We start from the raw sequence: 24614 nt of genomic DNA, 5'->3' as shown, positions 1-24614 counted from the left end.
TTTGTGGTGTTATAATCAAAATTTGAGTTATTTTGTGGTGTTATTTTCTAAAAAATCCTTATTATTATTATTATTATTATTATTATTTCTCAAAAACAGACGAATTCATACAACCTACAAAAAATTAGTGGAAAAACGACAGATACAATCTAGGCCCACTCCTCTAGCTATAGCAAATCTTACCCTAGTAAATATATGTGCAGCAGCACGCACCCCAATGTCTTACGTCATCGAGAATTTCTGAACCCACTTAAGCAGTGCAACAGTCTCCTTCTCTAATTCCCCAAGTGAAGAAAAGGAGAAGGGAATGACTAATACTTTATTATTATTATTATTATTATTATTATTATTATTATTATTATTATTATTATTATTATTATTATTATTATTATTATTATTACTATTATTATTACTATTACTATTACTATTACTATTACTATTACTATTATTACTATTACTATTATTACTATTATTATTAAATAATGAACATAAAATACGTCAACTAATACTTTATCACATTAACACGTTAATATAAAAACTAGTAAAAGGATAAAATACATGAATTAAAACACATGAATTAAAACATTAAAATACGAATGAAAATAAGCAAGAAAATAACATACATAATTAAAAATTATTCTAAGGCTAATCTTCATCCGAGCTCATAGACCTTGCCCATAAATGCTCAACCAAGTCGTTCTTTACGGCCACATGGACTTATAGACTTGTCTATCGCGAATCTCCCCTCTTGAATCTATCAATCTACCGAAATTATCAAGATTATAATGCCCGGAAGTTACAGTAAATATTGTTGTATTTCTGGTTGAGGATGACCCTAGCATCTTTGTAGGTTGTTGAGATGATGAGCTACTTTGAGGAAAAAGAAAAGAGGATTGAAAATGAGGCATGTTATTAACATTTATCAGCCTTGATTGACTACTATACCATTGGAAAGCAGCTTAAAATCGAGGATTACTCATAAGGTTTGGATCAAAAGGAGGATTATTTTGATTATATTGGAAGTTTGGATTATTTTGGAAATTCATATTTCTCCCGTAATTTGAATTATTACAATCCATGTTGAAAAATAATTGAAAGTGATATTGAAACTAAAATGGATAATTATACTAGTTTATGAGTAAGAATAGAAAATTTTTGGGAATGTATAGACTAATGACAACAAAATGCTAAAAATGAAAGTATGTCAAATTACGCACAAATTACACTCCTTTTTATATAGAGGGGAAAAAAATTATTACCATTGGTATTTTTTGTTTTTTTTTTTTTTTAAATATGACTGTTCGAGATATTATTTCTATATGAAAATAATTGCACTTTAAAATCATGAACAATAATTTCCCACAATTTGAGATATTACCGTTAAATACTACTCCCTCCGTTTCCATTTGTTTTTGACGTTTGGAATTTTGTGCGGTTATTAAGAAATTGTGTAAATTATATGTGTTTTGGAATAATTCAATTCAATCATTGAAAGTAGAATTTTATCTAAAAATAGGAATATTGTACATGTGGGTGAAGAAAGTAGAAGAAAGAGGAAAGAGAAAGTAATAATGAGTATTGGAAACCAACCAAATCGTACAAAAAGTACAATTTCACACAGAAAACCAAAGGACAATTGAGTAAATAAATTGTAAAACAAGCGTAATTTTGTCTAAAAGTTATGACTAGAAATGGAAAGATACTAAATGTAAAAAAAAAAAAAAAAAAAAAAAAGGAACATTTAAAATGAAAATGTAAAAAACAAAAGGGAACGGAGGGAGTAGTTTCCTACAAATGACTAACACCATTGAATTTTATCCCCATCTTTTCATTTTTTTTTTTTAATAATAAAAATTGCCAATTTGGCAAATTGTTGGCACACAAGCCAAGAAGGTTTTGCATCATTTTCAGCAAAAGGAAAAGAGCAATTTCATTTTCTAACTATATCCTTTTAGCAATGTTGACATTAATAAGGAAGTGAAAAAGGAAAGGATTATAATGCTCTTAAATGTTGGTACTCTAACAAATTTGAAAGTATGAGGGGAGAAGAAAAGTTAGTAAGGGTAATTTTGTAATTTAGTCATTTATTCCAAACTTGTTTCTAATACTGCAATTCATACCAAATTTGGTATAAAATTATTATTCGGATCTCACCTTCCAATTCCCTAACTAATCCTCCATCCTTATTCCTTTCCCTTATACCAAATGCCTCGTAAATTTTTTTCACCGGACTTAGAGGTGGTCATCGTGTCGTGCCGGACCATCGCGGGTCGTGCCTCGTCGTGCCTAGTGGTGGCTCGTGCCCTGCTATGCATACATATATTTTGGTGGGATGTGCCTTGCCGGGCAACCATTTGGCACACCCCAGCCCATGGCACGACACGGCCCACGTGCCTAGCATGCTTTGCCAGGCCGGTCACCGTGCCGCCCAAATATATATATTTAAAAAAAATTCGACATATTTTTTTGAACAATTTTTAAAATGGATATACTATTTAAATAATTTAATTAATTTATGTTTATGTTAATTTATTATTTTATTATCATTGCTATTTTTAATATTCTTATTTTTATTATTATAGTTCTTTATTATTTATGTTATTTTTATTATTATTAATTTATTTGAACCACTGAATGAGTAGCTGTTTTGCATGAGTTGTGCCGTGTCGGGCAATGTCTGGCGTGCTACGTAACATATTGGGTCGTGCCTGACCGTGCCACGTGCCGTGCTCGCGGGCTGTGCTGTGGGGCCAAAATACCGTGCCACCCGCGGGTTCGTGCCGTGCCCATGCCAAATTTTTGAAATTGTGTTCACGGCACGGCCCACTCCTCGATCATCGTACTTAGCCGTGCTGTTAGTGTGCTCGTGCCGTGCCATTCTCTTGTCGGGCCCGTTCCGCCCGCGGGCCGGCCTGACCCATGCCCAACTCTAACCGGACCCAAACCGACTTGCCAACCAATAGGACTAGTTATAATGCAACGCAATTTGACCCATTACTCGATTAACTCAACCCAATTTGACCAATTGCTCTAGCATAAATGCAGCGTTTGAAGCAAACAACAAAGCTGTAATACTCTGTTATGTATTTTTTATAGAGTATTTAAGTATTTATAAAGTATATTTTAAGGGCTTAAGTATTTTAATTAAATATTTTAAAAGGTTAAAGTATTTTAATTATAAGGTTTTATAAAAGTAAAATATATGTTTTGGGTCAAACGTTTACTAATTATTGGGCCTTGTTTAAAATATTATATGTAAACTATTTCTACATACTCTTATTGGAATAATCCATTTCATTTAAATAAGCCCAGCCCTTCATTTGAACCCTTATGGGTCAAATGTTTTATAATTCAAGCCCATTTATTCATTGAGCCCAAAATTAAACCTTATACTCTCTACTCTATAAATACCTCTTAAAACCCCAAAATTTCCCCACACAAAGAGGCTCAAAGAAATCAGATTAAACAATGTAAGTATTTCCTTTTATTTTTCTTTTCTCTTTTTCTTTATTTTTTCTTTCTTTTCTTTTTCTTATTCTTTCCTTTATTTTTTTTCTTTTCCCTTGGTTTTGGGTTGCTGTGCGTGGGAAATTTGGGGAAACCAATTCCCACCACACGCATGGGCTTCCACCTCACCAACCGTCGGTCCCGCTGCCACATCACCACCCACCATCAACCACTTTTTTCCGGCGACCCACAAGCAACCCGGCCAACCACCACGTCCACCACCATGAGCAGCCATCTCCTCTCTCCTCCTTGTTTTTAATTAATTTATGTATTATATATTTTTGGGTATTAATTTTAATTGTCTAAACATGGTTAGTATGTCCTATAATTATGTTTTGATGATTAAAGATTGTAACTTTTAGATTATAAAGTGTTTAATTTTCAGATTTTATAAAGTATTAAAAGTTAGGGTTTTAATTATTAAAGTGTTGATTTTTAGGGTTCTAACTCACAATTGATTTGAGGGTTTTATATACCCATTGGTTGTAAGTGTTAATAAAACTTAAAGATTGTATCTTTATGGAGTTTTGATGAAGTTTTAATGGGTTTTTGATTAAATTATAATGCTGGAATTTTGCCTAAAGTACTACTTTTGATGGTTTTATGAAAAGGGTTTAATTACCCATTAAAGAGGAGTTTAATTAAGGGTTTTACTAGAATTTTCAGATTATTATAAGTTGTTTACAGTGGATTTAAGTTGCTGGAAATTGTGTATACAAGGAGAAGTAATACAGTGTTATTGCCCCTTTATGTAGGAGACTTGGTTCCGGAATTTATTGTAGTGTATTCGGCTACTTTAAGGGCTTAATTGAGGTACGTACGCGTACTTTGAAATTTATTAAGCGTGTAGAAACATGCTAGGATTTATTTAAGTGATACCAAGTTAGTGTCATGCTAGGAATTGGTTGGAATGGTTGAATTAAAATGAGATTGGTGATATGAATTGGATTGATTGAATTAAGAATGGTTTTGGTGAATTATTTGTGAAGCATGATTGGTTGAAATAAGTTATTTATTGGATTGGTGATTGGAAATAGTTAATTTTGCATGTTATATATGAACCACACTTTTATTATTGGCATGTTAATGAGCATGTTTGATTAAACTAAATGTTTAATTTGGTTTGGAATATTGAAAAGGATTTTTATTATGGTTCATATAATTTTTATTAATGCTTTAAGCATGAAGAAAGAACTATTTAAGTGTCTTTGTACACGAGGATTAAATTTATATTTTGGTGCCTTCGTGCACTAAAGGTGTTTTCAACACCGAGAGATAGGTTTTGTGGCGCATTATGCGTTTAAGGTGTCTTTGACACCGAGTTAAATTTAAAAAGGGTTCAACATTAAATATTATGTGGTCACTAATTATTCAAGAATTAAATTTGTATGTTTGATTGTTTGAATAATTATTATGATTGAATGTATTATGGTTTGAGAGTCATCACCAAGTCTAAATATGTAAATAACGTAAAGTGAAAGAGATTACACATCAAAACTCTTGGAACGTATATACCTTGAGTATGAACATATGTGGGGAGTTATGCGACTTTATATTTGACCATAACTTCTATTGGGGATACTGGACGTTGTACTTTCCATTTTTATTATTATGCGCAGGAATTCCGCCACTTACGAGTGGTTCTTTTATTCTGGCACTGTTAGCTCCCGTGTTAGTACCCCTTTATTGGGGCAGGTTAGGGGAAAACCCGTTCGATGCGTAATCAAGCTAAATAATAAATTAGTTATGTATTAGTTGGTCATTGAATATGTGGTATGCTTGTAAACAGGTGCAACAAGGTAAGTTTTGTGATGATAGGATGAAAGCATGTTAGTGTGCTTTATCTACGCTTATGTACTCAGCATTACTGATTGTGTGTTTGTGTGTTTGGTTGGTCTTATCTTTACTTTGGCCCTACGACGACCCATTTCTAATGACGAGTAGTGGGGACAAGTAGAGAGAAGATTTTCAGGTGATGAAGCATGTTCATGAAGGGCATAAGTGAAGAGCGAATGATGTTTAGTTTCCACAGGAATATGTTGTGTTTATTGCTTTGAATATTGTTTATTTATTTGTACTTGTGAGACTAACGCAAAGGTTTTGGTATTGCTCGGTTTTAAAAAGGGCCTACAATGGTTCAAAGTTGTAGGTTGACTTCGTTTACTTTGGTTTGACTTTACTTTCATTTGGTTGACTTTTTAAGTTAACTTGTTTGAATGGTTTTAAAGATAGTCTTCCGCTGTGTGTCTTTGGTAATCGCCTTAGCCATTTTCACAGTGGCGGTAATGTCTTAGATTTTCCTATTTTGAGTTTTAAAAAGAGCAAAACAGGTATTTTAAAGGAAAGGAATTTTTAGGGTGTTACAAAAACAAACGACTACGTTTTGTTAAATAAAAAAAGGAAAAAATAAATCATCTGACAAAAACATCAGAACTATAAAATGGCAAAAAAGATGCAACGACAATAATTTAAAATCAACCTCCCATTGCTTGATAAGTGGCATCTTTTAATTTGTTATATTTGTTAAATTACATGATTTTACTAGCACAAAAGTATTATAATGATAATTAATAACAAACGGTAACTTATTTTAAAAAACTGATTTCACCAACAGCTTTATTTTTTTTTTCTCTATAAAATGGAAATGGACCTAATTTTGGCCATTTTTATGCACTTTAAATTTTCATATTTTTCCTCTCTTTCCACTATTTTTAAAAATTTCTTCTGTAATGGATCCAAATAATCCTAATTATGGAAGAAATATGAATTTTCTGAATTCTTAATACAATTCAAATACTCCCTCTTTTGATCCAAGTATATTCAATAATCCACAATTTTAAGTTGCTTTACAATGGTTTGGTAAACACCAAAGACCTATAAGCCCGAATTATACATCTCAAATTCCTCACCAATTCATGGGAGTTCATCTTCACAAAATGTCCCATTAAAAACCCATGTCCTAACATTTTACCCAACCATGGATCAATCTCCAAAAGTAAATGTTAGTAGCACTGCTTCTCTAACAGAAGATATACGGGAAGCTCAACATCTAGAAGATCTCGATGATGATGTTGTTGACATTACTAGAGAAGACCCAAATGATAAAAAAAGCTAGTGCATGGAGTATAGCTGAAGATAAGGCGCTTGTTTTAGGCTACATCAATGTCGGTGGGAATGTTACCATAAATACAAAACGAACTAAAGCCGGTTATTGGATGCGATTGGGAAGTTATACGAAGAGGCACGGGCTGAGAACTTTGAAGAGATAAAAGAATGGACCATGAAGCCCATGCAACAACGTTGGGATTTTATCAACAAATGGGTTTCAAAATGGGTTATGGCGTACGGTTATATCCTACGACGACCCAAAAATTGGAAACTCAGGCGAGGACGCTGTCCAACGTGCCCATGAGTATTATGCAAAACTCAATCATGGAAAACACTTTACTTTGATGCATTGTTTTGAAACAGTGCAAAAATTTCCTAAATGGGACCTACATATGGTCCAACAGCTTCCTTTGGAGAGCAAGGGAAGTGGGAAACGATCCGAGCCAGAATCACCAAGTGTGGGTGCTGGAAGGAAGTGGCCTCCGGATAATAATAAAAAAAAGGAGTTTAGCTGCAGAAGGTTTCAATACAACTCTTGACGAATGTAGTGATAAGCGGCTTGATCAAGGAGAACAAATGATCGACTTGATAAGCAAAAAGAGCGAAGATAGGAAAAAGCAAAAGGAGGAGGAGATGTGTAGACACCCAAATGTGTCTCCCCAAAACCGAACCCAGTGATGAATATATTTCACGTCATTTGATTATCAAACGATGTGAAAGTGGGAAAAGTCTTGTGATGTGAATGTTTTTATTAAAATGTCTCTCTTTCTAACCATTTCTTTTCTTACTCTATTTATGAAAATAGCCGGTCCAATTTAGTTTGGTCCATGATAAGGGTCCAATAATAGTGTAGTTGGATTGGACTCAAAAAGTGCTTTCCAACGATATATTATAAGCCCAATTCCGATAAATAATGAGGAAGTTATGGCCAAAATACTAAATTGAGCTCGAAATGATTTTTACATGCGGCCCAATGATCTAGAGGAGGGCCTATTAATTATTATTCCTAAGGTTATTAGGATTGATTTTAATCTTCTAGAATATTTAGAAGGTTCTTTCAAATTCTAATAGTATTAGGCCAGGATTGATAATTGTATTTTAAAGAGTTTATTTAATAAAATAAGTGTTTTATGATAAACCTGATTTTAATTTGATAAACACGGAGTTTGCTGCTTAATCATATTAAGAAGAGGATTCCGCGTTCAAGCGCGTTTATCTTTTAATTAGCGCCAAACGACAAAGTCTGTCGCCTGGCGCTAACATCTGTCGCCTGGCGCTAATCTAGTTGCCTGGCGCTGATGTCTGTCGCCTGGCGACAGATGCCAGTTTTATTCCAAATAAGACTTGATTTGTTTCCAGACTATTTTTTCTATAAATAGGGGTCATATCTCCCCATTTTCATTCATTCACTAACAATCAACAATCATCTCTTCTCTCTCTCTAAAAGCTAGAAGCTTTCTCTCTCTATTCTTTTTCTAAACCTTCCCTCTTACAAAATTCCACATTCACAAGTCTTAGACACACCTAGCCAAGTTCGAAGTTGCCTTCGCCCTAGACGTGAAAGGTTTATAATTTCTGAGGGTTTGGTCCCAAATCCTATTTCAATTATTTAATTTAATTGTTTATTATTTTCCTTGAAGTTACTAACGCGTGTATTTTGTTATTAGAAAGAGATACGAGGCATCGAAGTAAGTAATTGCTTTAATTGTTATTTTGATATAGAAATCATGCTTTGATTATTTTGATTCCTAGTATCATGTTAGGATGTGTTATTGCTTCCTAATATCATGTTTAGGGTAATAATTGATATTTCTAATATCATGCATGTTTCTATGATGCTTCCTATTCTTTCTTTATATCATGTTAGTATCATGCTAGGAATAAATCTTTGATCTTTATTGCTTAGTGACATGTTAGGGTTTGTTATTAATCTTGTTAGTATCATGCCTAGGATCTTGCTATTATTATTAAGCTTTATTGAGATGATGATGATTGTTGTTATAATATCATGTTGCTTGATATATATATTATTGTTATTGCTTGATCACGCCCTCTCTTGCAGGATTAAAGAGAATTTGTACTTGTAATCACGCTTAATAGATGATTAATAATCTTGTTTAGGCTAATATGATTATAATTCAAGTGATCGTCAATAATAGATTTGTTTGTGCATTAAATTTCAACCAACATAGATGAACAGGTTTAGGGTTAATCAAATGATTGTATGTTAGTCAGAAAGCGCATATGAATACGAGAAGAATAAAGTAGAGGCCTATTTAGGGCAGGTTCAATCTCTTTTAGGTTGGATTTGTACCTTCATCCCCGAATATCCAGTCATGGTTCCAGACCTATGGAGTTAGCGATCTCATGCATCGTGAAGGGGTGTAACCTTCACCCTGTGAACGGTTTACAAGTTCCTAAAACTTGTTGGCAACTCTTTTACTCTAGCTTCCTTCCCTTTGGATGCCACCATGCTTAAGTGTATGAACACAGTGGGGCTCAAGTGTGGGATGCTTGAAATATTCCCTACAAGATGAAATTCGGCATGCTACGTTCATTGATGGAAAAACCCGTCCTCAATGAATTTGAAGCCGAAATGTACAAGAAGCTTAGAGAGGAGTTTAGTAATAGGTTTTTGTAAAGATATAAGTTAAGTACTTGTTATTTTTATGTATTAACTATTTCATCTTTTTTTTTTTGTATCAACAGTTTGTCTTTCAGCTAACAATATTATGTTTAAGACTTGTTGTAGTACTTAAGAATCGTACGTAGTATGTAGTAGTAATTTTAATCGTATGTATTTTAAAATGATATTAGATGTTGTAATCTTATGTGTTGGAGTAATAATATTATGTTTCTACCAAAAAAAATGTAATTTTCTATTAAGTAAAGCTTATATAAGTTTTGTCACATGAAAAATATTTTATGTTAAATATTCTTATCTATAACAAAATCTTACCTTATTTACCAAAAATCATATCCCTCTGGTAAAAATCTTATCCTCTGTTAAAAAATCTCATTTTATCTGCCAAAAAATATTATCTTATCTGTCACAAAATCTGACCTTATCTAATTTTTTTTTTTCGTATCCAACAAAATCTTATCCACTGTAAACAAAATCTTATCTTTTGTTAGAAAATCTTATCTTATGGTAAAAAATCTTATCTTACCAGATTGCAAATCATTTTTTGTAACTTTTATCTCAATTGTCTATAAATTGACCTATTTCACTTACAACACTTTCACTATCATAACTACAACTACATATTACTAATTTTAAAATCAGTAGTAATTCAAATTCTTCCACTTCTAGTGATGAAATCTATGACTACATGTTGCTTAATTTTACTGAGGGAAATCGGCAACAACAAATCATAGAAGATGCATTAATATATGTGGTTAATACCACCATGCAACAACAACAAGAAGATGTTCCACGTCAGAGAAAACGAAGGGAAGTTATACCACGTAATCGTGAAGCAGCACATGATCAGTTGGTTGCTGACTATTTCAGCGACCAACCATTGTATGGTGATGATAAGTTTCGACGTAGGTTTCGCATGCGAAAACCTCTATTTATGAAGATATTGAATTAACTAAGTGAAACTGGTCGATTCTTCCAACAACATCCAGATGCTAGTATGCGTTTGGGTGCTTCTATAACACAAAAGTGCACGACGGCTATAAGGATGTTAGCATATGGCTGCGCAGCTGATCAAGTTGACGAGTACCTCCAGCTTGGGGCAACTACGGTTAGGCATTGTATCACGCACTTCATTGTCGGAGTGATTCGTGAATTCTCAGCAGAATACTTGAGGAAACCAACCCCTGAAGATATGAATCGCCTTCTAAGAGAGGGAGAGGGAAGAGGTTTTCCTAGTATGTTGGGAAGTATCGACTTCATGCATCGGGAGTGGATAAATTGTCCAGCGGGGTGGGAAGGGGATGTATCAAGGGCGATAAAAAACAGCGACGGTTATCTTAAAAGTTGTTGCATCTTGGGATTTGTGGATATGCCATGCCATTTTTGGAACACCTAGATCCTACAACAAATGTCCTTCAACGTTCACCCATCTTTAACGACATTTTAAATGGTCGTGCTCCACAAATTCAGTTCACCGTGAATGGAAATAGTTACAATCAGGGGTGTTATCTCACATATGGGATCTACCCAAAATGGGCAACATTTATAGATGTGATAACTGCACCGCTAACCCCTAAACAACGATTGTTTACTACCAAACAAGAGAGTATTAGAAAGATGTAGAACATGCATTTGGAGTGTTGCAAGCTCGATTTGCAATTATAAGACAACCTGCTTTGGCATAGAATGTCGAAGTGTTGTGGAAAATTGTTATGGCGTGTATTATCATGCACAATATGATCGTGGAAGATGAGCGCGATAGTTATCTTAACTATTGGGATCCTAATGAATTTGCTGCTGTACAACTCGAGTATTTAGCGGGAACTTCAAACCGAAGAGCAACGACTTTCACCGTAACCTCGCGTTACCAAAATCCTAATCTAACCACATTAATGGCAACACCAGAAAATCTCCACGATAAACAAACTCATATGTCACTTAAACAAGATTTGGTAAAACATTTGTGGGCAAGATTTGGGCATATTAGTAATCGGTAAGGAAAAAGGAGGATAATTAGTTATTTGTCTTTAATTTCTTATATTCGTTGTACTTTAGTGTATCAATTATTGTTTTTATTCCTAATTCCATGTGTTATTGTATCAAAATGTTGGTAAAGTATGGTAATTTTTATTATGTATGCTAATTATCGAATACTAATTATTATTATTATTATTATTAGATCTTATCATTAACGAAATCAAGAGGATACCCTTTGATGTGGGAAAAATAAATGGAAGAGGATGGAAGAGAGGAAAAAGATAGTGGGAAATGAGGTGGATGAAAGATATAGAGTATGAGGTGTCAAAATACGGTACGGAGAGAGAATGAATGAGAGGATAAATCCATCCTCCTTGATATTCATGCTGTAAAAGGATTATAATCCTCTTAAATGCTGGTGCTCTAACGAATTTGAATGTATGGGGGGGAGAAGGACAGTTAGTAAGGGTACTTTTGTAACTTTGTCATTTATCCCATACTTGTTTCCAATATTGCAATACAAATTTGGTATAAGAATTATTTATCCAGATCCCATCTTCCAATTCCCTACCTAATCCTCCCTCATTCCTTTCCCTTATAACAAATGCCTCGTAAATTTTTTTCACCAGAGCCAAACCGACTTGCCAACCAGTAGGACTTGTTATAATGCAACCCAATTTGACCCATTACTCGATTAACTCAAACCGTTAAAGCTTTTAACCGAATTGTGGTCCTGCTCCCAAACTGACTCGATTATAGCCCGAAGTCTCGAACCGATTACGATTCTACCTAAATAAAAAAAAATATACATAAATAAATCAAACGAAATCAACCCACTATTTGAAATTATATCAAAATCGAGCCACACTGATCCATCAACCAAATGAACACATTTTAACCTGAATCGAAACTGAAACATCAACCCTGCTATCTTAAATCAGTCACACATTTAGTCAACTAAAATGAAAAAAAAGGCGTTCTCACTATCGTTCACTTGTGAAAACGGGAAAAACATCATTTCATTTCATGATTTCGTATAGGGGTTTACTAAGGTCCTGTTCTCTTCACCTTAAAAAAATAATATTAAGTAAAAATAATTTCAGTTCAGTAAAAATAAGTTCAGTTCGGTAAAATTAATTTCAGTTCAGTAAAAATAATTTCAGTTTAGTAAAAGTAAGTTCAGTTCAGTAAAATTCAGTTTTCTTAAAGAAGAATTATAACAGAAAATCAGTAAAAATAATTTCAGTTCAGCAAAAATAATTTCATTTCAGTAAAACTAATTTAACTTCAGTAAAAATAATTTAAGTTTAGCAAATATAATTTTGTTTCATTAAAAATAATTTCAATTCATCAAAAATAAGGTCAAGAGAACGGGGCCTAAGTTTAGGACAAATGATGATAGTAGTTGACTCCAAATGATAGTAATTGACCTTGATGACAATATTTAATATTGTAATTAGTGCATTACCCAAATGTGTGGCATGCACAATCAGCTAAGGTACTGAAGCAAATACACTTCTGTCTTCTTCCTTATTTGCTTCCTTTCATTTTCATCCCAGAAAAATTTTCATATAAATTTCTCTCATTCTTAATTCTCTCTAATTTCCCAATTCAACAAGTCACTTTTGCATCATACCCACCACTAATTTTTGTTTTCCTGATCGTTTATGCTGTTTTGCTTGCTCAGTTGTAATTGTAAGTTGCCTTTCACTAACTTAATTTACTGTTTATTTTGTTATTTTTGCTGCAAATTCTTGTTTAACTTGTTAAAGGGTAATCCTTTTTGTGCATTTTCTGTTGTTTTCTTGGTGTAGAATTTTGGAGGTTTATCTTGTTTTGAGAATTTTTTTCATTGATTTATTTTTTGAATTATGATTTGGGTATTGAAGAATTGTGTGGTATGTTATTGCCAAACACCAAATTAAAATTAAAAAAATCAAACAAAAAAATGCTTGATATGTTAATTTTGAGCACTTTGCATCAAAGATGAACTTCAGTACTACTAGTTTGGGTGTACAGATGAATAATCAAAGAAAAAGGCGACACTCAATTTCGTGGTGTTTTAATACCCATGTTTTTTAAAATTTGATTTTGGCTAATTAATGATTTATAAAGTATTTAGGGCTCAAAAGTTGCCAATTGATCCTATCAGAAGGAGGAAATTAGGATGATTGATGCAACTGAGGAATTGGTTGGTGTTTGTTAATTGTATTTGATGTTAATTGTTGGGGGTTTCGTGTTGGTGGATTTGTAAATTGTGCAGGAGAAAATTGATTAGGTTGAGCGATGGCGACGGGGATAATTCAAGCTCCAGTTTGCCATATTAGGAACAAGGATTATCATTTGGCTTTTGCTAAACATGTAGATTTTGTAAGGATTTCAAGTATCAAGAGGGTTAAGCCTTCAAGAAGTAAATTTTCGGTTATTAAGAGTTCGAACCAGGGATCTGATATTGCTGAGCTTCAGCCCGCATCAGAAGGAAGCAGTCTCCTAGGTAAAACCATTCTGTCAGTCTATTGCAGTGACAAAATGAATTTTCTCAAAATCTGGCTCTTTGAATGTCATATGTGATTCCATTTTTGACAGAATGAAATTCGAGGGATGATTTGTTAATTCTTTTGGTTTACCAGAGTATAACTTGTTCTGAACATATTATTCACTTGCATTGATAACAAGACTGATTGCAGAAGAATTTCCTCTGGTGAAATCCATTGATGCATTACTTTTTAAGTTTGAATAATTGCAGATGACTTTGCAGTTATATCCTTTTCAATTATGCCAAATGTATTGGCTATTCACCATAGTTTTTGTTAGCTTTTGTTTTCAAAAGTCTTGGTAGGAGAAAAGAAAAGAGTATACTGTGCATTGCCCAACTCTTTTATGTAGCTTTTAGGAACATATAATTAACAATGATGCAAGATTTCCCTAACATTTTACGTCTCCGTCTCACAAGAGAAAGGATGGAGGGGAAAGAAATATGTATGAATTTTGAGTCTAGTTATCCCTTACATGAACCCATTGCTTACTTTTTCTGTAAATATAACATCTATGTTGAGGGTATTAATTTGATCTGGCATTGAAAAGTTAAGATTGATGTCGTTTTCCCAACACTGATTTAGTTGATGCGTCTTGAATTTGGATGCAGTACCTCGGCAAAAGTATTGTGAATCTCCATATAAAACTGTGAGGAGGAAGACATGCACAGTGATGGTGGGAAATGTGGCCATTGGAAGCGACCACCCAATCAGAATACAAACAATGACAACAACGGATACTAAAGATGTTGCTGCAACAGTTGAACAGGTTCCCTGCCACTATACTCTTGTTGCTTAATATTAGTATGTGGCCAGTTTGAATTAAATATCTTATATTGGAAAGATAGATATCTCTTATGTCGGTGGATATTGTTCCATCTGCTGGACTAATGGAGTGAATGTTTGTCTTGAATAATCTAATACTTGTACTACCTCTGATTCATATTATTTGCAACAAATGAGTTTGTATAGACTTAGGCAAATTTTGTCTATGAGTGTTAAATGGAGAGAAAGATAGAGATGCTTGTGATAGAGAGATAGAGAGAAACAACTACTTAAAAAGGAAAGAAATCATCTGTTGCAAAGAATATGAAACATCCATTTTTGACAATGCAAATAATATGAAACAGAGGCAGTAGTTGTTTTTTGACCCGTTGTATGTCAGTTGAGAGATGAGATAGTACAGTTGAGGATCAGATCAAAAGTTAATGAGAAAATAAATATTGTAATCACTACTATCTTTTATAATTTCATATCTCTGATCACTGTCCTCAATCCTTTATCTAGTGATGGCTTAATGTATTTCTTTGTCAGTTGTTTGAAAATTGTCTTGAATTAAATTCTCAATTGTGGCACCCAAGGTGTTCAACATTTGGAATTTAAGTGCACTTAGTTAAGAAAGCCGATTGTTGGAGCAGTAGCCTTAAAATTCTCGTGCTAATCTACCATTGAATTCATTAATAATCTGAGCAAAACTAATAAGGGGTGCATATGATCACTAAGCGTCTTTTCTGAAAGTGCTATCCTTTTTATAATATTGTGCTCTGGTTTGTCTTCTTGACTTAAATCTATCATGGCCACTAACAAATAATGAAAATTAAGTTCAAGATACGAATATAGTTGACCAAAAATCCTATTTTGAAAATAAATTCTATTTACGCATAGGGTGCAGATTTCCCCTAGTGATAGTCAGGCTTCAGTTATGTATAAATTTACTTGGTCTACTTTGAGTTTGATATACAAATGGCTAGAAAGGCATGAAAAACTTTGAAGTGTCGTGTACATATAGATGGCCATTGCAGATTCTGCACTCGTTATATGAGTTAGAAAATTTTCTTCAGTTCTTAGAGCCGGTCTTTTTTCCTCACTTTTACTGGCAGGTCATGAAAATTGCGGACAGCGGAGCTGATATTGTTCGAATAACAGTGCAGGGAAAGAAAGAGGCAGATGCTTGCTTTGAAATTAAGAACACGCTTGTCCAGAAAAAGTAAAGCTTTGCTTCTCTTAATTTTCCCTAGTTTTGGTTGTGTAGTCTGTTCAGTTTTGATCTACAATTTGATTTATATGAAATTATCTATCAACTTGCTTTAATTTATTATTTATGTATTTTTTACAGCTACAATATTCCCTTGGTAGCCGATATTCATTTTGCTCCTTCAGTTGCATTGCGTGTTGCTGAATGCTTTGAAAAAATTCGTGTCAATCCTGGAAACTTTGGTATACTCTCAGCATTGGTCCTGTAATTATAGTATTTGTATGTAAGCCCCATAATATTGATTAAATAATTTACTTTGTGGGCATTGTGCCAGCTGATCGAAGGGCCCAGTTTGAGACTCTAGAGTATACAGATGAGGATTATCAGAAGGAACTTGATCATATAGAGCAGGTAAAATCTCATGCAGTTGTCACCCAAAACATGCACAATAGAACAAAGTTAGAAAAATGAGGGATGATAACTTTTGTTTTCTTGGTGAAAAGTTTATGAAGATTGTAAGTTCTACTCTGAAAGTTGTTGATGCCACTGTCTATTATGTTATGTTTTGTCTAAAGTTAATGTAATTTGGTTGCATGCATATCAATCCACCATTGTTGGGTGTGCCATCTTTGATATTGCTCAAGGGAACGATCAATATAGTAATAAGGTGCGCTGCCATAGACTCATAGATACTTTTTCAAAGATCTATGTCTCAATTCTTGAAAGCTTTCGTTGGAGGGAGGTTAGGGAATTCTTAGAAGATGTCTTTCAGAGCTACTGTTATTTATCTTGTTTTAAGATATGAATATTGTTTTTTATCTTATCTTGTGTCTCTGAAGGTTCTTTAGACATGTGTATTGGAATAATGACAAAGATATATTAGAAATATGAAATTTCTGTAACCTGCTTTATACAAAGAAAAGCAGTAATACCACCTAATTGGATTTCCCCATAGGTTGGGTCTGAGGAATTCTAAATGCACGGTGACAAGTGCATTCTTTTGTCCAATCCTACTTTCTAATAACAGGATTTATGCACAACTTACATTTCAAGATTTCACATTTAAATTTCAAACCAAGATTTAAGCTTTGATAAACATACATATAATACAACACACATGAAAAATCATTGTATTGATAGAATTGCTGTTTATTCAATTTTCTTATATTGTGGTTTTGTTTGTATTTATTAATTACAGTATATATTGTTACATAGTATATTTGATTAGTTAATTAATTTATTGGGATTAAGTCGTTAGTATTGTTATTTTTTTTATTATGTTGGTGTATAGTACTTCCTATTTTTCATTTTACTTGCAACACAAATTCCTGGTACACAGTTCGAGGAAGAAGAGAGAGAAAATTCAGAGAGTAGGAGAACTTCATTTAAAATAACCTAAATACCAATAAAGGAGTTGCCTTATTAAGGTTTTAAGTTTTGTAATTAATAAGTTGTCCTCTTACCTTCTTTATCCTCTTTCTTAAACTGTGTGCCAATTGCCAAGGGGGCTGTGTTGCAGGAATTTGGAAATAGAGGAAGTACTTGGTAAATTCACAATAGCATCAAATTTGTTCTAAGATATTTGTTCATATGGATGATTCTTATGTTTTCATGTTACTCAAAAATGTTCATGGCAGAGGATAAGAATTAGCCTAATATGTTGACTGTACTCTTTGTTTCTCAACATTATTCCAGGTTTTTACTCCATTGGTTGAGAAATGTAAAAAGTACGGCAGAGCAATGCGTATTGGGACAAATCATGGAAGTCTTTCTGATCGTATTATGAGCTACTATGGGGATTCTCCACGTGGAATGGTAAGCATCACATGCTGTTATGTATTCATCTGTAGTTTGGTATAGAGTAAGATAGGTGCTGGATCAAAGTGAACTAAATCTAATGTCGAGGTTGGCCTTTTTTCTTTTTATTCATTTGTTTTTTCCGCCTGTGACATTGAAACAGGTTGAGTCCGCCTTTGAGTTTGCAAGAATATGCCGGAAATTAGACTACCATAATTTTGTCTTTTCCATGAAAGCAAGCAATCCAGTTGTCATGGTTGAAGCTTATCGGTTATTGGTTGCAGAGATGTATCTGCAAGGATGGGATTATCCATTGCACTTGGGAGTCACAGAAGCCGGCGAAGGCGAAGACGGTAGGATGAAATCTGCAATCGGGATCGGGACCCTTCTTCAGGTACAGAATGAGAATTTTTTTGTTGCTGATATATGTCCTCCCCACAGAAAGATTAATGTCATCAAATTTCAGTGGTATCAAGGAATTGATATAATTTAAGGAGATGTGTGTTTTTTTTTAGCATATATATCCATTGTAAAATAAAATTTACACTTATTTAGCCAGCTCAAAAAAAAAAAAAAAAAAAAAAATGGAACTTCAATAAGTTTAGATTACTTGTTGCTTAGGTGCATTGTACTGAATCAAGGTGAATGAGTTTTATCGCAGATATTTGCTTCCTATGTGTTCTTTACTTTTAGCAATTTTCCAAAGGTATCATTAACTTAAATACTGTACTAGTGTGCTGGACTGTTCTCTACTGAAGAGCAAGGTTGTTAAAGTATGAGATTCCATCTCATTTCACTATTTCAGCAAAGAACTGTATTCTTTATCCTTACACTCTTTGTATCTATTCAACGAGTTGCAATATATGAGATGTTTATTGTCATAACTCTTAGGAGATATTACTTCTGTAGGATGGCTTGGGAGACACAATCAGGGTCTCGTTAACAGAGGCCCCAGAAGAGGAAATAGACCCCTGCAATAGGCTGGCCAACCTCGGAATGAGAGCAGCTGAAATTCAACAAGGAGTGGTAAGATTAAAGTTTTCTGGGGTTGATTTGATGCTAGGAGAGTACAAAGTTTGAATATTTAATAAATATTCTGTTTGGGGCTATAATTTTCTTCCAGGCACCATTTGAAGAAAAACATCGGCATTATTTTGAGTTTCAACGCAGAACCGGTCAATTGCCAATTCAAAAAGAGGTCCTCTTAAGAATCTTTTTATACGTTAGCACAGTCTTTAGTTACTATTTCATTCATTATCTGAATATGTTTTCTTTTGTTGTGCATAGGGTGAAGAAGTAGACTACAGAGGTGTACTTCACCGTGATGGTTCTGTTCTCATGACTGTTTCCCTGGATCAATTGAAGGTGAAATTCTCCATCAGATATGTTATTCTGTGTTTGTTTTTTTTATAGTGTCTTTGTGTATATTTTAGGAGTATGTATATGCTCATTAAGTTTAGTTGTACACTGTAATCATTGTTCTGTTACAAGTCAATATTTAATCTATAAAAGTTCTTATTTGAGTCTCTCTTGACAATTAGTATATGCCATTTATCAGGTATCTCTAGTATTGTTGGACTTTGTCCTTTGTAATACTTCAATCATGTAGCTGCGCTGTAGTTTTATTTATATTCCATGATTATTTTTGTTTGGTAGGATAATTGTGTCATTTTTTCTCATGAACTTATGCACTCATCTTTTAAACTGTAAGCATTTCATTAAATCCTTTGTGACGTGAAAAGGGTTCTAAGGCCTTATGCACTTATCTGTATTCTTGTAATTATTTCTTCAAAATGTGGTTTGATTGTCCCAGATACTAAATTCCAGAACCTTTTATAAGTTCATTGAGTTAGAACTTAACAAACATTTCGTCAGCTACTTTGAATCCTTAGTTCTAATTATGTTCATTGTATATAATTTCAGACGCCAGAACTCCTTTACAAGTCCCTAGCTGCAAAGCTTATTGTTGGCATGCCCTTCAAGGTAAATTAGAACTGAAATTAGAAATTTAATTACTCAGGCCAAGGATGATTGCTCTACTAATTGCCTGATAACTTTTATAATTGCTATGGTAGTTTCCTGACCATATATCTGTCAATTTAGGATCTGGCCACTGTAGATTCCATTTTACTGAGGCAGCTTCCCCCAGTAGATGATGCTGATGCAGTAAGCAGTCACCTTTTTGGCGCTTTATTTCTTTCTTTAGTTTGTTAATTCGATCAGCTCAAGAAAGCGTCAATTTACAACAAGTTTTTTTAATGCAAATCAATGACTTGATCTGCTTTGCCTTTTATGATTAGCGGCTAGCCCTCAAGAGGTTGATTGATATAAGTATGGGGATTATAACCCCTTTGTCTGAGCAACTTACGAAGCCCCTGCCTAATGCGATTGTCCTGGTGAACCTCAAGGAGTTATCAACTGGTGCACACAAGCTTTTACCTGAAGGTTGTTTTTTTTTTTTTTCCCCTCTCCATCCCCCATCCTTTTGTTCTTATTTCTTTGTATACGCTGATTTTCATGAATTGGAGTATTCCATTAAACTCCAAGATTGTTAATTTTCCAGGAACGCGCTTAGTTGTGTCTTTGCGGGGCGATGAACCTTATGAAGAATTGGAGATTCTTAAAGACATAGATGCTACAATGATTCTGCATGAACTGCCTTTCAGTGAAGAGAAAGTCAGCAGAATCCATGCAGCTCGAAGGTATCTTCTTGTTCGTGAGCTACATTATTATCTAAAGAAAACTTGACTGACCTTTCTAAAAACACATTAAAATTTAGCAAATCTACCATTTATGAAGTCTGATCATCAGAGCTTGTGTAATAAAGAGTGAGATAATGCAAAAGGCAATCACAAAGACAAATAAACTGCCGTAGTTAATTAGAGAAGAAAGATACAGTAGAGCATAATCGGAGAGAGGAAAATCTGTTTGCAAATGAGGAGGAAGAGAGAGACAGTACAAAAGCTAGCTTCTATTGAAAAAGCCTTATTGATGCTATGGCTTTCATAGTTAACTCTCTTTTTCTAGTAGATTAAAAAATTACATGATTCATAGCTATCTACACCTGAAAGAGTGAAAGGGTATTAATTCGGCTATATGATCTGAAATGTATGTATAGCAGGCTAGCTTCTTTGTTTTAAGGCATCAATTATGCAAAATTTTATTAAGGATTTTACTTCTCATTGCTGCATTTAAGTTGGTTGTTCTTGTGCCAGAAATCCGGAATGTCAGTGTGAAATTTGTTTATGCGATAATCCTAAGTTGAAATCTTGCAAATGCTAAACTGTGGCGGAGCCAGCAAGGGGCTGTCCCCCCACTTTAAAAAAAAATAAAATAAAATAAAACTGTTTATATGCTTTTCATTTTGCTGAATGATTTATACTAAATAAGATAGAGCAGCGGTCAAAGTTCCAACAATAGAGACTTGTTGTAGCGAGGACGTGGGATCAGACCTTGTTTTCTTTCTTCCTTCCCTTATTTTTAATGTAAAATATAGTATTCCTTTTTTTTTTTTAAAAATTAACAATTATGCTATATATTTATTTGAATAATTTAAATTGTAGTTTTGCATGAATAATACCCCCAAATTCTTGTTGCAGCCATCTTCTTTCTTTTTTCCCTTATTTTATAATGTAAAATATAGTATTCCTTTCATTTTTTTCTTAACAGTTATGCTATATATTTATTTGAATAATTCAAATTGAAGTTTTGCATGAATAATACCCCCAAATTCCGGTTACAATAGAGAATTATGAACTGTGAATTTAATTAGCTACATTATTTAATGTTTGAATTTTTCAAAAATTCTAAACCAATAAGCATATATTAATGGAGGAAGAGTTTGTACATGATGTTGGATTATGTAGCTAAGTACTCTGTATTTCGGAAATTTAGAGTTGTAATACTTTAACTATTCAAGTATATGTATGCTCAAACATTTTTCTCTAACTAAGCGATTTTTATTTGTCCCCGCGGTTTGAAATTCCTGGTTCCGCCACTTGTGACATACGAGTTGTTGGTGGGTAACTGAGTACAAACTCTTCTGTATTTTCAATGCGGTAGACAAGTCATTGGTGGGTGATTATTAAATTGTTAATTTTATAGGTGTGACCCTTGGAAATAGTTTGGTTTGTTTGAATTTTACCTGATATCCAAGAGTCAATTTCTTGTATCTTGTTATGTTTCACTTACCAATAACTACTATCCTTGCACATTGTAACTATATGAGGATGTGATTCTTGAAATATGAGAAGTCCTAATATAATCCCTACGACTTTGTCATGATTATTTATTGGTTGAACGGTGTGTCTATGGTGTGATGAATGTCTCGTAATGAACTGTATGGAGGCTATGGACTCCTTTCTTAGCGGTATATCTCTATCTTAGCTACAAATTGATCAATCACTTAGTTAAATTTGACATGTGTGTGCATTTCAAATGAACTCAATTGGTTCAAATTTTAACTGATGCAGTCATGTGTAATACTTGTATTGTATTACAAATGAGGCTTTACTGTATTCCTTTTGATTTTCTTCTCTCGTGGGTCACAAGATTAAATGGGCTAAGTTGCTACAATTTGGTACTAAAATTTGCTACTTGTATATTGTTTCATATACTGAGTAATATTATGCTTCGATTCTTTATTCCAGCTACAGCGTTTATGCTAGATATGTGACAGTCTAGATGGGTTTTATAACTTGGACACTTCCTTTTTGGCTATCTGTTGGAATATTGATACTTTAAAGAGTCATTAAATCATAAGCTCATATCTTTGGATTCTAATGAATGTGTCATCATGTTTGTAAGGTAAGAATTTATTAGTGGTAGACTCATTGGTCCATTGCCACATATGAAACTCATTCGAGTTTGAGCTTCATATCTAATGCCACTCTTTTCCTATTGTAACCTTTGTTGCCCTCTTTCCACTCTCATTTCACTATTAGAGATCTGGGTTAATCATTTTAGATGTTCACATCATTGCAGGCTATTTGAGTACCTATCAGATATTTCTTTGAACTTCCCTGTAATACACCACATCCAGTTCCCCTCTGGGATTCACAGGTATTTCATAATACAATTTCTAATTTGAAGGCACCATTACAAGATTCCTCTTCCCGTATTTTCTATATTGTCTAATTTTATGTTCTCTATCAGGGATGATCTAGTCATTCGTGCTGGTACCTATGCTGGATGTCTTCTCGTAGATGGGTTAGGAGACGGTGTACTCTTGGAAGCTCCTGACCAAGATGTTGAATTTCTGAGAAACACATCTTTTAACTTGCTTCAAGGTTGCAGAATGAGAAATACCAAAACGGTAAAGTTTCTCATGAGAAATGCTCTTTTGCTTTAGTACTTTTTAGTTAGTTTCTATAGTTTGTAGAAAATTGAAGGCAATTTATGTTTTTGTTCCTTGGTCCAGGAATATGTGTCTTGCCCATCCTGTGGGAGGACACTTTTCGACCTCCAAGAAATAAGTGCACAAATAAGGGAGAAGACATCGCACTTACCTGGTGTTTCTGTAATTTTCTAAAACTCGTCATCAAATGATGCTTGTACGACTATCAAAATACTTAGTAAAAAAGATTAAGCAGTCAAATTTATTTTATGAGCGATTTGTTTTGTGCAGATTGCAATCATGGGTTGCATTGTGAATGGTCCTGGGGAAATGGCTGATGCAGACTTTGGATATGTTGGTGGTTCTCCTGGAAAAATTGACCTCTATGTTGGCAAGGTATGGCAATGGTTGAGACTTGAGTTATTTAGTTACAGAGTACTTCATATGATTCTTCTGTGGAATCCTTCTTAGTGAGGTTGTACAGTGTTACATCTCTTTTTTCCGGCATCTCGAAAATCCTTCTTTATGGAAGATACTAACAAACTTTATTTACAGTTCCTACTCTTGTTGGTCCTGCTTATGGCCCAGATTTGGGTTAGAATGTTAGATGTATGTGGCTTTGGACCTAGAATTTCCAGCATCCTCTTGTCATTGTCTCTGAAATGTAGCTTTTGTTTTCATTGAATAATCAAAATTTTTCTTATGTACAAATGCATACAATTCCCAATTAATCCCCTAGTGTCGTGTTAAGAACAAAAACCTGTTGCATGGGTCAGAATTGTCAGTTTCTGTGTTTTCAACCCTAGCCTGGCCCCGTTGTGGGAGTCCTTTGCTTGGTGTTTGTTTACATATTACTCCTATAGTTTGAGTAGCCTGCCCTTGTATGAGCTGTGAAGTAATTTATCACATGCAATATATAAGCGGCCCTCCACTGAACATGGAAAAATAATCATCTGAACTGAGACCAATTTAACTGCTTATTCAACAAAGGGGGACTGAACAAAAGATTGCAAGGTGTAATAAATATGTTTAGAAGTGGATAGTTGCTGCTTCAGAGGTTAAAGCTATGCCGCATCCCTTTTTTCTAGTCTGTCTTCTGTTTCTTCTCCTTGTTCACATTTATGACACTGTTGTGGCTCCTCCCTAAACATATGTTATTGTATACTATTCTTCAAAAAGCTTGCTGTATAAATTTTCTGCTGGCTTGCCATTATTACATAACTATTAAATTGTGTAAATAATTAGTTTATAACTCTGCAAAACAATCCCCATTTCTTGCAGACGGTAGTGAAACGTGGAATAGTAATGGAGCAGGCTACAGATGCTTTAATCGATCTAATTAAAGAGCATGGGCGTTGGGTGGATCCTCCAGTGGAAGAGTAGACAAATAATTATTGAGGATTTTTTATAGGATTTAGAATCATGAAAAAAGAAAGCAATTTTCAGAGTCCCATCCATATTGTAGATTAACTTATAAGAATATATCCCCGTGTCACTTTTTGGGGGGGGGGATATTTATTACAAAGTATTAGGAAAATTGACAAATTGTTCTTGCTGTACAGGCTCTTATATATGAATGTAATTTGAATAATACACAGTTGCATTACATAAATTGTTCTTGCTTGTGCTTTGTAATCTATATATTTGTGTAAATGTAGCTATTGGTAATTTGGTATGTAAAACTAATTGTGAAACTATTCTATAATCATAAGAGATCAGAAAATTGAGCCTCATGGA

General features: G+C 33.9%; 1 protein-coding gene across 1 annotated transcript; it reads left to right on the top strand.

Annotated features, from left to right (window-relative positions):
- The first annotated feature begins 12719 nt into the window (after positions 1 to 12719).
- On the top strand, positions 12720 to 24516 carry LOC145589472 (4-hydroxy-3-methylbut-2-en-1-yl diphosphate synthase (ferredoxin), chloroplastic-like). Its single transcript, XM_081646050.1, has 20 exons — positions 12720 to 12931; positions 13500 to 13730; positions 14382 to 14539; positions 15651 to 15757; positions 15887 to 15987; positions 16080 to 16156; positions 17441 to 17560; positions 17706 to 17936; positions 18452 to 18568; positions 18666 to 18740; positions 18830 to 18907; positions 19466 to 19525; positions 19646 to 19708; positions 19843 to 19987; positions 20106 to 20244; positions 22526 to 22603; positions 22697 to 22856; positions 22962 to 23060; positions 23169 to 23273; positions 24159 to 24516. Exons 2-20 carry the CDS (start codon positions 13523 to 13525, stop codon positions 24258 to 24260), a joined length of 2223 nt encoding a protein of 740 aa, XP_081502176.1. The 5' UTR covers positions 12720 to 12931; positions 13500 to 13522; the 3' UTR covers positions 24261 to 24516.
- Positions 24517 to 24614: the final 98 nt, after the last annotated feature.

The sequence above is a fragment of the Chenopodium album genome, chromosome 17, assembly GCF_948465745.1.
Source record: "Chenopodium album chromosome 17, dcCheAlbu1.1, whole genome shotgun sequence".
NCBI classification, from domain to species: domain Eukaryota; kingdom Viridiplantae; phylum Streptophyta; class Magnoliopsida; order Caryophyllales; family Amaranthaceae; genus Chenopodium; species Chenopodium album.
This window is presented reverse-complemented; position numbering and strand designations above follow the sequence as displayed.

Excerpts from the sequence above, each read along its gene's own strand:
- LOC145589472 (XM_081646050.1), top strand. The coding sequence starts at position 13,523 with ATGGCGACGGGGATAATTCAAGCTCCAGTTTGCCATATTAGGAACAAG. Across the intron at positions 17,937-18,451 it reads GGATCGGGACCCTTCTTCAG|GATGGCTTGGGAGACACAAT; the intron begins GTACAGAATGAG and ends TTACTTCTGTAG. Across the intron at positions 22,604-22,696 it reads TTCCCCTCTGGGATTCACAG|GGATGATCTAGTCATTCGTG; the intron begins GTATTTCATAAT and ends GTTCTCTATCAG.